General features: G+C 33.6%; 2 protein-coding genes across 2 annotated transcripts; both read left to right on the forward strand.

The window, feature by feature from the left end:
* Positions 1-874: 874 nt before the first annotated feature.
* On the forward strand, positions 875-5,522 carry LOC100798089 (polyadenylate-binding protein RBP47). Its single transcript, XM_003518798.5, has 6 exons — positions 875-1,514; positions 2,083-2,566; positions 3,117-3,199; positions 3,279-3,409; positions 4,794-4,890; positions 5,141-5,522. The coding sequence occupies exons 1-6, from the start codon at positions 1,140-1,142 to the stop codon at positions 5,264-5,266; spliced, it is 1,296 nt and encodes a 431-aa protein (XP_003518846.1). The 5' UTR covers positions 875-1,139; the 3' UTR covers positions 5,267-5,522.
* Positions 5,523-13,817: 8,295 nt separating this feature from the next.
* LOC100803045 (uncharacterized) lies at positions 13,818-15,433 on the forward strand. The gene has a single exon (XM_003518806.5). The coding sequence runs from the start codon at positions 14,266-14,268 to the stop codon at positions 15,223-15,225; it is 960 nt and encodes a 319-aa protein (XP_003518854.1). The 5' UTR covers positions 13,818-14,265; the 3' UTR covers positions 15,226-15,433.
* The last annotated feature ends 306 nt before the right edge of the window (positions 15,434-15,739 follow it).

Below are 15,739 nucleotides of genomic sequence, written 5' to 3' on the forward strand. Positions count from 1 at the left end.
AATTTTTATTAAAACAACTATATTGAAAAAGAAACCGACTAGTCAGTCTTAAATGTATACACGCACATGGGGTGGCAAACATGAATAACTGATTAAAATCTATTTTAAATTAGGAAATTACATAATTATCTTATCAATATTGACAATAATTACTTAAATAAGATTTAGAATCTTAAGTAATTCATGAAAAGCTTATTAAAGAATTTCATTGAACGCGCACAATTAGATCTGACCATACAAAATGCCACAATAAAAAGATCTGACCATACAATATAACCTGCCCTTAACTTTAAATTCATAATAAAGTACTACATCATTAAGTTAACAATTTAAACCAAACAAACATGTATTTTTTTCATTTCTAATTACGTCACTTAAAAAAAATAATTAATTGAATTAATTATATTACTAATTTTAATTATTTATACTATCATTTCAAACTTATCTTTTTTAATCTCTCTATTCACTTAATTATTTTTTACTAATATTTAGAAAAAAATATTATAAAAAAGGAAAAATAAATTTTGGAGAAGAGTGTAGTAATCAGGAAAAAGAAAATAGTAAATTACAAACGATAATTGTCATATTAAAAAGATTTGTTTATAAAAAAGAAAAAGCAATAAAATAGTAAGCGTGAATAAAAACAATGAGTGCGAGTGGGAAGGGTTAAGGCAAGTGGGAAGAGAAGTGCAGGGTTAGCGAGAACCGTTGATGCAGTGAGGTGGGTCCCAGAGCACGAGAAGAGATAGTCACGGACGGCCAAGGAAGGAAGGGTTGCAATTTGCAAACTTGCAAAGAAGGTTTTCGTTATTTTTATTTTTATTTTTATATATAGTTTTTTACGCTTTTACCCCCCAGATCCAACCCATTTGCGTAGTTGTGTCGACACACACACACACACACACTTGCGTTTTTTAGCAGTGTGGTGGCGTGTGTCGCGTTCCCTTATTATATAGAACCAACCCTACCAATTTGCGCTCTTCTCTTTGCTCTTTTTCTCTTTCTCTCTTCGCCTGGTCTTGGCATCTCCGCAGCACCACCACCCACCACCCTGCTTAGACCAGGTCCTCTCTCTCTCTAGAGAGAAAGAGAAAAAAGAAAAAAAAAAACAACTAACATTAAGCTTTTAATAGTAAGACATGGCTCAACCCAGTTCCAACGGGGATCTGAATAATAACCAGCAGCAGGGTCAGGTTCAGCAACAACAGCAGCAGGGTCAGTGGGCGGCGGCGGCGCAGCCGCATCAGTATCAGCAGCAATGGATGGCTATGCAGTACCCGGCCACCGCCATGGCCATGATGCAGCAACAGATGTTGATGTACCCGCAGCATTATATGCCCTATGCTCACCCTCATTACCCGCCGCCGCCGCCGCCTCCTCCCTCCTCCCACCACCACCACCACCACAAACAGGCCGCGGCCTCCTCCGACGAGATCAGGACCGTCTGGCTCGGCGACCTCCACCATTGGATGGACGAGAACTACCTCCACAACTGCTTTGCTCACACCGGCGAGGTACCTTGCAAATTCTGATACTTTTTCAATAAGATGCGAATTAGCATGATTAATTTTACCAGCTTGAATGTGTTTTTTTAGTTTGAATAAGCTTGATTTGTAGCTGGAAGTTACTTCTCATGATTAATTACCGGTTACTTAGGGTGGCATCTGAAGTTCCTTGATCTCTCTCTCTCTCTTTTGTGTATGTGTGTGTGTGATTTGGGTTTTGATGAACTGAAATTGATGCTATAATAAAGTGAGTTTTCTGTTTCAAATTTCTATCCTTGGGATTGCGAATCGAAGGAGGCAGTACTTTGGGCGGCCTAAGTGGTCCCCTAATCTGAGGGTTCATCACTGTTGACCTAATTTTCATCAAATTAATACATTCAAGATCTCTCAATTGTACACTGGAAAAAAGCGGCTAATAAAACCTGTCCTTTTTTTTTTTTTAAAAAAAAAATATTTGCATCTTGAAGATCCCTCGTTGACAATCAGCCGATTCAATTTACGGGCATTTGTGAAGTTTGAACCTTTTTGCTTGTGAGCTTCCATGTTGCTTTTTGATGATGTGTTGCCTTATATGCAGGTTGTTTCGGCCAAGGTCATTCGGAATAAGCAAACTGGTCAGTCCGAGGGATATGGATTCGTGGAGTTCTATTCGCGAGGGACGGCTGAGAAAGTCTTGCAGAACTATAATGGCACGATGATGCCCAATACAGATCAGGCATTCCGTCTGAATTGGGCCACATTCAGTGCCGGGGAAAGACGTTCCTCCGATGCTACTTCGGATCTCTCTATATTTGTTGGGGACTTGGCCATTGATGTTACCGATGCTATGCTGCAGGATACTTTTGCTGGCCGATATTCGTCTATTAAGGGAGCAAAAGTTGTCATTGATTCTAATACTGGCCGCTCAAAAGGCTATGGTTTTGTTAGGTTTGGTGATGAAAACGAGAGAACGAGGGCAATGACCGAAATGAATGGCGTTTATTGTTCTAGTAGGCCCATGCGAATAGGTGTTGCAACTCCCAAGAAAACTTATGGCTTCCAACAACAATATTCTTCTCAAGGTTTGTCATTTGTAATTCTTATTATGAGTTCTTGTGAAGTAGTTTATTCAATTATGCTATCTTAATGTTCAGTTTGTAATTTATCAGTGCCACTTAAACCAGCATCCATCTTATATTCTGCATCTACCTCTAATCTTTACTGTTAACTGAAAGGAAATCCCTAAAATTTTTCTTGTTTCAGCTTGAATGGGCTTTCTTTCTTGTTTTTGTTGGCAGTTGCTCATTGCAGATTATACATAGATTAACTGACAGGCTTTTGCTCTTTGTTCTATTCCCCTGCCCATTTCATGTTAGCCAATACTAAGTCACAAGTCTGTTGTTTCTCACCCACTTCAATTATCATTGCATTTCAATTGGTAGATATATTTTTACAATTTAGAAACTTGAATCCAGAATAAGGTAGTAATATTCATTGTTCATTGTTTTAAAATGTATATATTGCCAGGCTTGCTTATGTTTAATAACACCAGAAGGTTCTCACTGGAATGAATTATTTATCATGCTTCCAATTAGAAACCTCAAAATCTGATCTTTTATTTCTTTAAACTAGCTGTGGTATTGGCTGGGGGACACTCAGCTAATGGTGCTGTGGCCCAAGGTTCCCATTCTGAAGGGGATATAAACAACACTACTGTGAGTCTGATTTTGTAATTTTTTGCACATGTTAATCACCTTGCTTTGTTCACATCTCAGTAACTGATCTCTGCTGTAGATATTTGTTGGAGGGCTTGATTCTGATACCAGTGATGAGGATCTCAGACAACCATTTTTGCAATTTGGTGAGGTTGTCTCTGTGAAAATTCCAGTTGGTAAAGGGTGTGGATTTGTTCAATTTGCTGACAGGTACTTTACTCTTGGTAGTATCTCTTAAAATGATGTCATAGATTATAATTTTCATGCTAGTGAAACCGCTGCCCCTCTGCTGTGTTGTGGGTGGTTTCCTGTGAAATGGGAAGTGGCATTTGTATTCTTATGATGGGTAAGGATAGGAATCCTTGGATATGCCAACTTCTATGCTTTTGAAATCATCTAAACGTTTGTTTGGATAAACTTCTAAATAAACACTTGTAGAAGTTTATTTCATTTTTCCTTATTCTCTTCTCCTATAAGAAGTTTATCCAAATAGGCCCTAAGGATCATCATGTTAGTAGAATCAGGATTCAAATTGTGTATCAGAATACCCATTTTCGGAATTGCAAATTGAATTGTACCGTGAATTTAAAGATTCACAATAAACATCGAATATGCAACTAACAAAGACATTAAAACACATATTTATGACCAATAACTAAAAATAACTCTAGGAGGAGCCTGAGATGCATGAGTTCGGTTAAAATTTGTTAATATAGAATAATGTTAAAATTTATAATAAATATTTTGCTATAAGATTGATTTTGAAAATCTATAACAGAATTTACAGTGTTTTATAATAGATTGTATGATAAAAAGATATTAAACAGTAATTGATACAAAAGAATTATCACATCAATTAAATATTTTTTATTCGATATTAGACAATACTTAAATATCACGTCAATAGTTAAAACTGATGGTCCAAAGCTGAAACAGAGTCTGTGTTGCAACTAAAACACAAAAGTTGCTAAAGTAAAAAAAATGTCATTTAGGGTTAGGGTTGTGAATTCGGTCATCTCTCTTCTCTGATGACCACAGCTAGATACAAGTGCAGCCATGGGCAGAACAGAAGTTAGAACTGGATTGCGGTGATTTGCCTGTTCTGGCTGCCATTGGAGGAGCCCTGCTCCAGCTGTGATAGTCCTTGGAGGAGCGGCAAGGTGCCACAACTCCTTCTGAGGCTGCATAGAATCTATGCAAGAATCATGTGATTCTTCTTAAGGTCACGATTCAGGTTCAATTCATGTGATTCGTGATGCGATTCAAGCACCAAAACGATTTGCTCACTGATTCCTATTGCCAGTTACTTGAATTGTATCGAATTGTATGTATTGTATCATGAATTGTGCGATACTAATAACACTGCTGCTAAGGATACATATGTATTCTTATGATGGGTAAGGAATCCTCGAATATGCCAACTTCTAATGCTTTTGAAATCATCCGTGGATACAAATATCTTATAAAGTTTCTGAGGACCAGTACATATAATTTTTTGATTCTGATTGCCATTGCCAACATAAATAATGCTGTCTTATTTTTGGTTTCTGAGTGAATTAACTATGTTTTATGCTACATGCTGTCTCTGTAACAGAAAGAATGCTGAGGAAGCAATTCAGGGATTGAATGGGACAGTAATTGGGAAGCAGACAGTGCGTCTTTCTTGGGGTCGCAGTCCAGGAAATAAGCATGTGAGTTTGTTTTTGTGGTTTCACTTAATTGTTTAATACTATATTTTACTTACCTTTGTCTATATAGTGGGAAAATTGCTTGTATGGCATTCTCTTTTTAGCATTTTTCTTTTTTAATCTATATTTAGATTTTGAAGGCACCAAAATGAAATCTCGCATTATTCAAGGGAAGAAAAAATGGCATTTCTAATAAAATTTCTAATTTCATTATTGAAATCCATCTCAAATTTAATTTCTTGGGATGACGCAGTGGAGATCTGATTCCAATGGAGGCCATTATGGTGGTCATCAGGGTTATGGTGGCCATGGATTTGCTGTGAGACAGAATCAGGATATAGCCATGCAACCTGCTGCTGCAATTCAAGGTGCTTCCTAACGGGGCTTATTAGCAGAACTGTGTGTTGAAGTAGGATGGATTTTATTGCTCTCCCCTAAACTGTAGTATTATTTTTAAATTTGTAGCTGGGTTAAGGTATGCCAGGTTCTTAAGATTGTATTAAAATGTCTGAAATTTTGGATTGAACCCGACCATATAATATATGATTCGGGTATTTTTGTTTTTTTTTTAAACCCTCAAAACATATTGGTAGCAGACAGCTAAGATTATTTAAATACTTATCTTTACAGTACAATGTTACTGCTTGCAAAAACTACATAGAGGCTGAATCTGAAACTGATTTTAATTCCTAGTTTCTCACTGGCATCTATGAATACGATTCCAATATATATAATTGTGAAATAATTTAAATCATTTTTTGAAGGAGAAATAATTAAAATCATAGTTTGAAGTAAAAGACAATAAAAATTATTTTTTTTAAATTAACAACTGTGTATGCTGCTTAAGCGGTAGAAAAAAATGTAAGTATTTTCCTTTTATTTTCAATACTTCTCATTCAATCAATAACAATGGTATTTATGAAAGTTCACTTTTCTATTTTGAGCTCTATGGGGTTTTGACCTCATTAAGTTGGGGGTAGCATGTACCTTAAAGTTTTGGTATGATATTAGAGTTTTTTCTTGTTTCAATATATTTTCATTCAACCAATAGTTGTATTCTTTTATGGAAGTCCATTTTTCCATTTTGAGCTCTATAGTGTTATTACCTAATTAAGCTTTTTTTTTTTTTTGGGGGGGGGGGGGGGGGGGGGGGGGGGAGGTGGGGGTAGCATATATCTTTTCTTAAAGTTTTGTTGTGATATTAGAGTCTTTTGATCTTCGTATGGATGAAGAAAGCATTGAAAAAGGTTACGAGGAAAATACTAAATTCATGACCATTCGTGTGGAGACGAAGATACTTTCAGAAGAGGGACTATCATAGACAATGAGATTAGTTCTCCTTAAAACAAGTGTCTTAGGCACAACAATGAAATCCATGCCTCATTCACTTCTGAATTCATCGCCATCACTTAGATCTTGTGTCCAGTACAATTAATGTCAAGATTTCTAGCCAATGAAACCTTCAAATTCGGCTGGAACAACTGGACCAAGCATGGGGCAAGGATGTTTGCTAAGGTATAAGCATTCTTTTTGCCATGAAACCGAATGCAACACAATTATAGAAAGACAATGATGGGGATCTTGATTGTGATGGAAAGATACTTGACCATCTTGAATCTACGTTTCTATTAAGACTAGTAGTGGATGAATACAAGTTTGATCACAAGCCAAGAGTGGTGTCATCACTACAGAAGGTTACACCTATAGCCTCTTTGATGCTGACTCCATGACGAACAACAAAGTCCCTTGTGCAATAATTGAGATTGACACCTTTCATCCACCCTTTAATCATCTTGTCCATTTGGTGGTTAAATCCAATACATTGGTTCTTTGCTTGAACTTCCCAACTTCTCTACTCCTTGGTTTGGCATGTTTGAGATGAAGAAAGTGAAATGTGGTAGTCAATAAGGTGCAAGAACTTGTGCTAGTGACAGGTTATGACATCCACATGAACTTGAGTTAAAGGAAGCATGCACCAAGGGAAGTATAACATGGCTCAATATATACACTCCATTTTAGGAAACTGATAGTGGCACCCAACATTTTTGTACTCAGCTAACATGTGAAATTTGTCCATCCATAAGTGGTCTATAGGATTTTCTTTTTCTTTCAAAACTATAATTTATGAATTAATTTGAAATTAATGATCCAAGCAAGAATCGAACCTATGACTTTCATAGTTATTAGCATAATGTTCTAATCAACTGAGCTAATAGATTAATTGTTATAAAATAATTAATGTCGCTATATATAAAACTAAAATTTCTAATATATATTCAATGCACATGTAAATTTATATAATAAATTTTGTGATAATTAATTTTTATCTAATAATTAATTTGTTTACATATATAAATTGTAAATAAAAATCATAAGTTTAATAAAAATTTAAATATGTAAAAAAATATCAAATTTATTTAATTATCAATTGTTGCAATAAACATTTAAATACATCATTCAATTAAATATCATATTTGTATAATTTTTAATCACGGTAATAAATATTCAAATACATCATTAAATTAAATATCAAATTTGTTTAACTATTAATTAGTGTAATAAACATCTAAATACAACATTCAATTAAATATCAAATTTGTTTAATTATAAATTGTGTAAATAAATTAAATATATAAAAAATATAAAAATTATAGTTTTTAAGAAAAATTCAAAACATACGGATTATTAAACCGTATGAATCATAAGAATTGTCAATTCATTTTTTTTGAATTTTTTTAATACATACCTCTTCTTCTCCGACGATAAAAAATTATCGAACTTCACCGTATATCTGTAAACAACGCATGTACACCACTGGCAACAACAAACACTTACAAAAGGACGTTAACGGAAGCAGGTTACACTAAGAAAGTGTGATTTTACAAAAATGAGACGCTGCAAAAATGAAAAAATTAATCTGCTATTTATAACTGAAAATACTCTAAGGGCATTTTTCAGCAAAAATGTGGGTGCCCCAAGCAGTTCCCTAATATTTGGTCTTATATTTCATTGGCTAGGCCTTGGCTGTCTAGCCCATCTAACTAGGCTAAAGTGTCCTTTTCTTTTCAAGATGCAAATTAGTGAGCCCATCCTGGCTTGACTCATATGGGTTGGGTTGTTTTTTACAGCTCTATCCAAGGCGTCTCATAGGTAATATCATTGTATTTTGATGTAGTGATAGATTAACTTTATTTTAGGTCAATGTATGGTTCATTGTGAACAAGTGTATTTTACAAATCCTGTGTTTAGGTGTTGACCTTAATCAACACTTACGATTTGGGTTAATATGATGCTTTAGGCTGAGGTGTCCCACTACACAAATTAAATCTCAAGCTCAATCCATAACATAAGCCTATATTATTGTTTTATTAATGTAGAAAAAAAAGTGTCTCCTTGTTTTTCTATCACTATCCCAAGTCTTCTATATTTCTTTTAGAAATAATATTTAGTATTGTTAAGAACACATATAAATTATAGATATGATCAATTAGATCCTTGCATTAAGGACCTAATTAAAAGCACAAAATGCAAGTTAGGTACCTATTTTTTTTTAAAAAACTGTGAAATTGTTCAAGGACATGCAAATTAATTTAATCTTTAAAATAAATCAATTAAATGAAAGAAGTATCTTATTAATGAAAATATGATTATTTTTATCTATTTATTTTTAGGAAGTATCCATGGATACTCATAAATATATATAAAAAAATACAATATCTTATATATGAGTATCCAATGGATAATGAGAAAGTACTAATAAATTATTATTCAACATAACCATTAACTATTTTCTTATCTACCCTGTCATATTCTCATCTCTAGTTAGATCTAATCTAAATTTAAGATGTAATGAAAGCTTATCATAGATTTTAAATTTAACTAATATCAAAGAAGAGCTAATGAAGGATCTACTTTGGATATTATTGAGATCTCATATCAATTATAAATATGATCTAAGAAAAAGATTATATAGATTATGATGTAATTCTCATCTTATAAACTAACTTTTATGATTGAGTTACTCTTATTCGAAATTCAAGAGGTATCAAAGCTTTATTATAGGTCTTGACATAAATTGAAAGCAACAATCTCAACATAAACGACAACAGAACACGTGGCAAAAAGTTCATTTGTGCAGCAAACAATTCCAAAGTTTGATGGGCATTAATGCATTATGATGATGGGAGACGGGAATTATGATAAATAGGAATTTCTCATGGAGAGCTTATGGTCAAAGGACATGGAGTTTAGTGGAAAATGAAATTACTGTATAATGGTATAAAAAATTGCTCTGATAGAAGCACAAAGGAATATAAGGAGCAGAAGTTGAAGGACTTGAAAGTAATGAATTGTTTGTTTCAAGCCTTAATTAGATCATTCAGTCCTAGAGAAAATTCTAAATAAGGATACAACAAATTAAAGCACATACAAGACTCTTCAAAACTAAAATTATCCTATCTTTCTCCTAATTTTTTTCTATTTTCTTTATCGAGGAGGGACTTCTTTTAATTTTTTATTATTAATTTTAATCATTTTTGTAATGTCTTATTAGTTTCTAATTTAGTATTTACTCAAAATAAAATACTTTCATTACAATATAAACGGAACTATGACATAATCAAATTTGTTTTCATTTAAAAATAAAATTTATTCTTCGTATCTGGTCGTTCATGTACTACTCTCTAGAAATCGGCATCTTCTATGCACGTGTAAATATAACTAATAAAATAATATTTGAAAAATTATGGATGAAAATAAATTTAGTCTGAAATAATATTTCACACCAGTGGTTGTTGGGCAATCAACGCTATGGATTTACTATACAATTTACAATTGAAAAATATGATTAACCATCCTTAATAGTTTCAGAATTTTTATATTTGATATTTTTTCAAAATAAATATTTTTGTTCAATGATGGTAGCCGGGTATCAACATATGATTTTACGCAAGCTAGTTTAATGGATTAATTTTTTTTAAGTGTTTATTATGAAAAAAATATTTTTATTTATGAAATTTACAAACATATATACTTGTAAACGTAAGAACCAAAGTTCAAAGGAAATGGTCTACATTTTTTTATACGTAAAAATGTTTTTGGTATAGAGCTATATATAAATTAATTGGAAGAATGCCCACATTAGTCATGTGATTTGGATGAAATCAGTTTACTCAAAATTTATGCGTTGCACACGTAAATATAAAATTGTAAAATGTTTGATATCAACAATTTTGTCCGCGTTGCATGTCTGCTAATCACTAGATTAGTAGGAATTCTATCTAATTTAATCATTCCTCCAGAAGCAATATTGGTAAACTGATGCAAGTACGATTTCTTTTGATATATTATTTTTGGTCAATAGGCATCGAGAGGGGATGAATTTCGTGACATTTAATTAATTAATATAAGACCCAACAATCTGCAGCCTGTAATGTTGCCCAAGAACAAAATGACAAGGCACTATCCGTAATTTTCTCACCATGTGCGATTGTTTGTGATAGTCATCTAACAACTACGATTGAAAAGTGTTACAACTAAGTAACAGAGATATCCTTAATTAGATTTCACATATATTGTTATATGTTCATGTGAACTTGTCTTCTACTACTTGAATATTTTGTTTTTGTTTGCAGGGGAGGAAAATGTTCATATACTGCCTTACTTAGTCTGGATTTCTAAACCATGTATAACTATTTTGATGTACTGAAACAATTTGTAACTATTTTTTTCTACAGGTTGAAATTCATATAGATCTCCCAAGTTTGGAAATTGGAAATAAGATCCACCAAATGAGAAATATATATTTCACCCAGTATAAAAGAGTATATATAAAACAGGGTGTATTGATAGTATTTCTTGTTATGATACTTACTGCTGATTGACACAGTATTTTTTTTATACAAGATAATAATTTATTAGCAGACCAAATGTCATAATCAGTGGTTACAACTTGCTTTGCTAGTTGAAGATATAGGCACGTTTGACAGCTAATTTTCCCATATTTTTTTTATTTATGAAAACACTAAAAATCATAGATGTATGTTACTTATACAAATAAGTATGTAATGAATTGATCAAATTCTATGAAACCGTATGTGAAATGGGCTAAATAACGAGAGAATTCATGCCTAATATATTTCTATGCTAAAAGAACTCGTGCAAGTTTTTCCTAAGAATCTTGTGGACTGGTCATGGATCTGCAAGTGGTCAAGTTAATACAAATATGTTTTGCGAAAAATTGGGTTGGGATAGCCGCAATGTGAATATGTGATCCATAACGAACGATCAAATATGTTAATTGTTTTCTGCTAGCAGTTTGACATTATAAAATTTCAAACAAAAAAAATATAAAAAACAAAATTCAAACAAATACTATATATTTAATTACTCTCTAGATCATTGGCCTAAAAGAGACCATGATTAGGATGAAATGAAAATAATCATAGGATCTTGTCTCAACGAAGATTATAAATGAAAGGGACATTGCCACATAATTGGACATAAATTATGAATGTTGCATACCCAATGGTCAAAAAAGAACAGAGGGGCTAGATAGCCATTGCCCATTAGACATTTTATTAGATATTCATGTACCGTGTTTGATTTTAATTATTTATTGTTCAAGTGTGTAACTTCATATTATATATTCCTTTCACTACGGGGCAATGTGCCTTGGCATGCACTATGTCAACAAGGAGGGTTTATTAAGATCAGAATGAAAGATTATAATATCTAGCAAGATGAACAGAAAGTCTTATTTTTTCTGTTAGATATCTCTAGAAGACTAGAACTACAACGAGACTGGTGATTCAATAGAGAATGAAGTATAATTCCATTAATCAAGCAAGATTATGAATGAGAAATAGTTTAATTCTGTGTCTTATTATCCAACAAAAATTGATTGCTGATATGGTCCACCATGCTTGCCTTTGCTTAACCCCCTTGCCCCACATAAAAGTAGCTACATGCAAACAATATAAGAAATGGAAAGCTATGAGATAAATACAATTGCTTAGGTGGAACCTAACTTCATCACTAGCAGAATAGGAATTCGAAGTTTAAATCAACAAACCGTCATGATAGTAAAGTAAAAATGGATTATTAAAAAAGTATAGAATTTCATGTTAGAATTAAACTATATGGATTTATATGAACAAAGCTCTCGTGTTTGAATGAATAAAGGAAAAAATAATTATGCCTTCCAGTTAACTTTATGTTCTCGGCTTTAATAGCAGGGTGAATAAACTTCGGGGCAAGATCACATTAAAAATGTAGCAAGCATGTATTGTTCTACCAAAATTTAAGCAGCAAAAACAGATAGAAACCAAGATTGACAAAACAGTAACCTAACTTCTATCATTTCAGAAGAGACTCAGATAGACAAGCAAAAGCGCTACTTTTGTCTTTCTCTTGCATTTTCCTTTTGTCAGCATGCCCTTTCTTTAATTCTAACGGTAGTTTTCTTAAATTTAAATGACATGGTTGTCTAAAACCTTATGCTTTGTCTAGTACGAGTCTTTTGAGTGAAAAGAAAGAGATTAAAGGACAATAGACCATAGAGAAGCAATCCCATGAGCACACATGACACATTGTTGGATGGAATATAAATCCAAACTTTTTTACACTTTTTAAATAAATAAAAAAAAGCTGCAGTAAAAAAAAAATCAGCTTAAATTTGTTTTTGAGTAAAACTAATATTATAAAATCAAAATTATTCAAAATTAAGTTTATAGATGTTGATCCAAATACATATCAAATATGTTTTATATAAAAAAAGGCATTTTACTTATTGATTTTTCTCATCGTATCTTTTCCATTAACTTTTATATTTTTCATTTGAATATAACATATACAAAAAATTTAGGTTATATATGTTTTCAATTTTACTTTCCTTCTTTTCTTTAACTGAAAGAAAGAAAAAGTGTCGTCTTATAACCAAACATACGATTTCGTACTACCAACAAAAGGCAGTGCTTTTTCTTTTAAAAAATCCATTTATAATAATATATTAAAATTGAAGCGCAAAAATTATATCATTAACACCTATGGTTATCATGTCTTTTAGAACCTTGCGGATAAGAAGTTCATTAGCAACATTTTAATAAATACTGTTTATGAAAGGGTAAATATTTTGTATTTTTCTCCCTTACACCTAAAAAGGAAAGTAATTATATTTTTGTTGCTTAAAACCAGTAACTCTAAGAAGTTTTTAGTTGAAATTCCGTTATATGACTTAACTCACTTAAGAGAGATCCAAATTCTCTATTAGTTTTGCTGCTAATTTAATATTTGGCAATGAAAAAATTACAAATAGGAGAGAAAATGTCATTTTTTTAGTAATGTGTTGTTTTTTAATTAGAGAAATAAGAAAAGAAAATTAAAAATAGAATAAGGTAATTAACTAAAGTTTAAAATAACTTTTTAAAATTTAGCCACACCATGCATATGTATGCATTATTTTTCTTCACACCTCTTGTCCTGTTGTAAATCCTCCCCAGTCCCTCGTACCTTTTTCCTTGTTTTTTTAAAAACTCAAATTACACAAACTACCATTATTTGCAGTCAAGCGACTTAATTGCTTTCTACAAAACATTATTGTCATCTCATTACGAAAACAATTAAAACTGGTCATCGCCGAAGCAACACCGCAGATTCACACCCTACCCCCATTGATGAAAACAACCCAAAAATTTAGACTTTTTCCTTAACCCTCCATCCCCAAATAAAAGTCGAGCCCTTGAAATAGAAATAAAATATAATTGAATTCAAATCCATCCATTAAAATTGAGATTATGACATAACCAAATGAAGCCTCAACCAACTCTCTAATCTCTATCACACCCGTGGGCCGTGGTGTAGGGGAGAATGTAGAATTGGGAAAAACAATAATAAATGTGAGAAAAACAGTAGGTACTCTTGCATATGCAAAACCAAAGGCGGCTTCTTTCTTTTCAATTAAGATAATGCCACGAGATCCCATTGTATTTACACATGGAAAAAATTATTTATTTGACAAAAAATCATGTTCAATTTTTATGTCGTGTAAAATTTTTCTAAACCAATAATAATCACATATTATAAATGAAATTAGTATATAATCAAAGTGAATTGAAAAACAGTAGTATCTCTCTAGCCGAGGAAAAAAAAAAAAAAAGACCAGTGAGTGTTTCACTGAAAGTCAATCTTTCCAACCCTTTCTTTCCTCTCCCCTTCCTTCCTCTCTCAAACCCAAGTCACAATCTTGAAATCTTTGCCCTCACTATAAATTCCACCATCCCATTCCAACCGACAACCATTTTTCCACCCTTGTGATTTGGTTTCACACACACAGAAGAAAAAAAAGAGAGAGAAGAGAAACACACAAACACAAACAGAAGCATGGAGGTGGAAGTGATGGTTCCACCGGTGGACTTCAACTTCGACAGCAACTGCTCCTCCCCCTTCATCACCGCCCCTTCCAGCCCCCAATTCTTCGCTTCCAACAAACCAAACTTCTTCTTCAGCGCCCCCACCAGCCCCACACGTGGCACCTCCTCCTTCTTCCACGACTCCCCCTCCTCTTCCTCTGTTCTTCCCCATGAAGAACAACAAGATTTCGAGTTCAATTTCAGCGGCCACCTCGACCGCCCTTCTCTCTCCGCCGCCGAGCTCTTCGACGGCGGAAAAATCCGTCCTTTGAAGCCGCCTCCGCGGCTTCAAACTCCGGTAACATCCCCAAGGTCCAAACTTTCTCCCCGCAAGAAGAAGAAAGACTTCGACCCTTTTGCAGAGGCAATGAAAGAAACTCTTAAGAGAGAAGAACAAGAAGAAACACAACGAAGGAGGGAAAGGGTTTCGGTTTCTGGTCGTAAAGGAAGCAGGTCGTTGTCCCCTTTGAGAATCTCCGACATCGTCGTGTGCGACTCCGAAGACAAAAGCGTTTCTTCTTCAACAAGCAACAACAACTCAAAAACATCCTCGTTTTTGTCTTCGATTCCCTTCACGAGAAAATGGAGGTTCAGGGATTTTCTCCTCTTCCGAAGCGCCTCGGAGGGAAGAGCAACGGACAAGGATCCTCTGAGGAGAAAATACGCGGTTCTGTCGAAGAACAACAACGAGGATGTTCCGAACTGCAGCTTCCGGTCCACGGAGAGTAATTCTTCCGGTTCGTTCTCGAAGCGGCGCGGACCGGTCTCGGCCCACGAGCTGCATTACACGCTGAACCGGGCCGCGTCGGAGGAGATGAAGAAGAGGACTTTCTTGCCTTACAAGCAGGGGTTGTTGGGCTGCTTGGGCTTTAATCCTGGTAACATGCATAATCACATTTCTAAGGGGATTGGCTCTTTGACGCGTTCTTAGTCAAATCCAAATTCCTCGTTTGGATCTTGCTCTGCTCTCTTTCTTATCTTGGTGTTTGTGGTTAATTAGGTTTCATACTGCCACATGTTCACCTCCTTTTTTTTTTTGGATATTGTTGTCTCCATGTTTACGTCAGAGACTAGACTGAAATTTGTGTCAAAATATTTGTACCATTCACATCAACATATATATGATAAGTTTACTCACACATGTGACATGTCTATACTTATTTAGCTTTGGTAGTGGAATGTTATATTTGGTCAATTGTTGTCAAATACCCAAACAAGTAGTAATATGGTATAGCCTGACTCATTTTCCAGAGTAACATTTCAGTTATTTGAGGAATTACATGGATTCCATACACTTTGTTGGTTTTACTTAGGATGAGAAAAAAAATTGAAATTTGATCTAACGAGAAAATCAAAAGGATTTTTTGTTTTGTTTTGTTTATAAAGGTTAATTTCTATCTATATTTTTTTTTATTTTCTTTTTTATTTATTTTGATTAAATAAAA

Source organism: Glycine max, chromosome 2 (assembly GCF_000004515.6).
Source record: "Glycine max cultivar Williams 82 chromosome 2, Glycine_max_v4.0, whole genome shotgun sequence".
Lineage (NCBI taxonomy): Eukaryota > Viridiplantae > Streptophyta > Magnoliopsida > Fabales > Fabaceae > Glycine > Glycine max.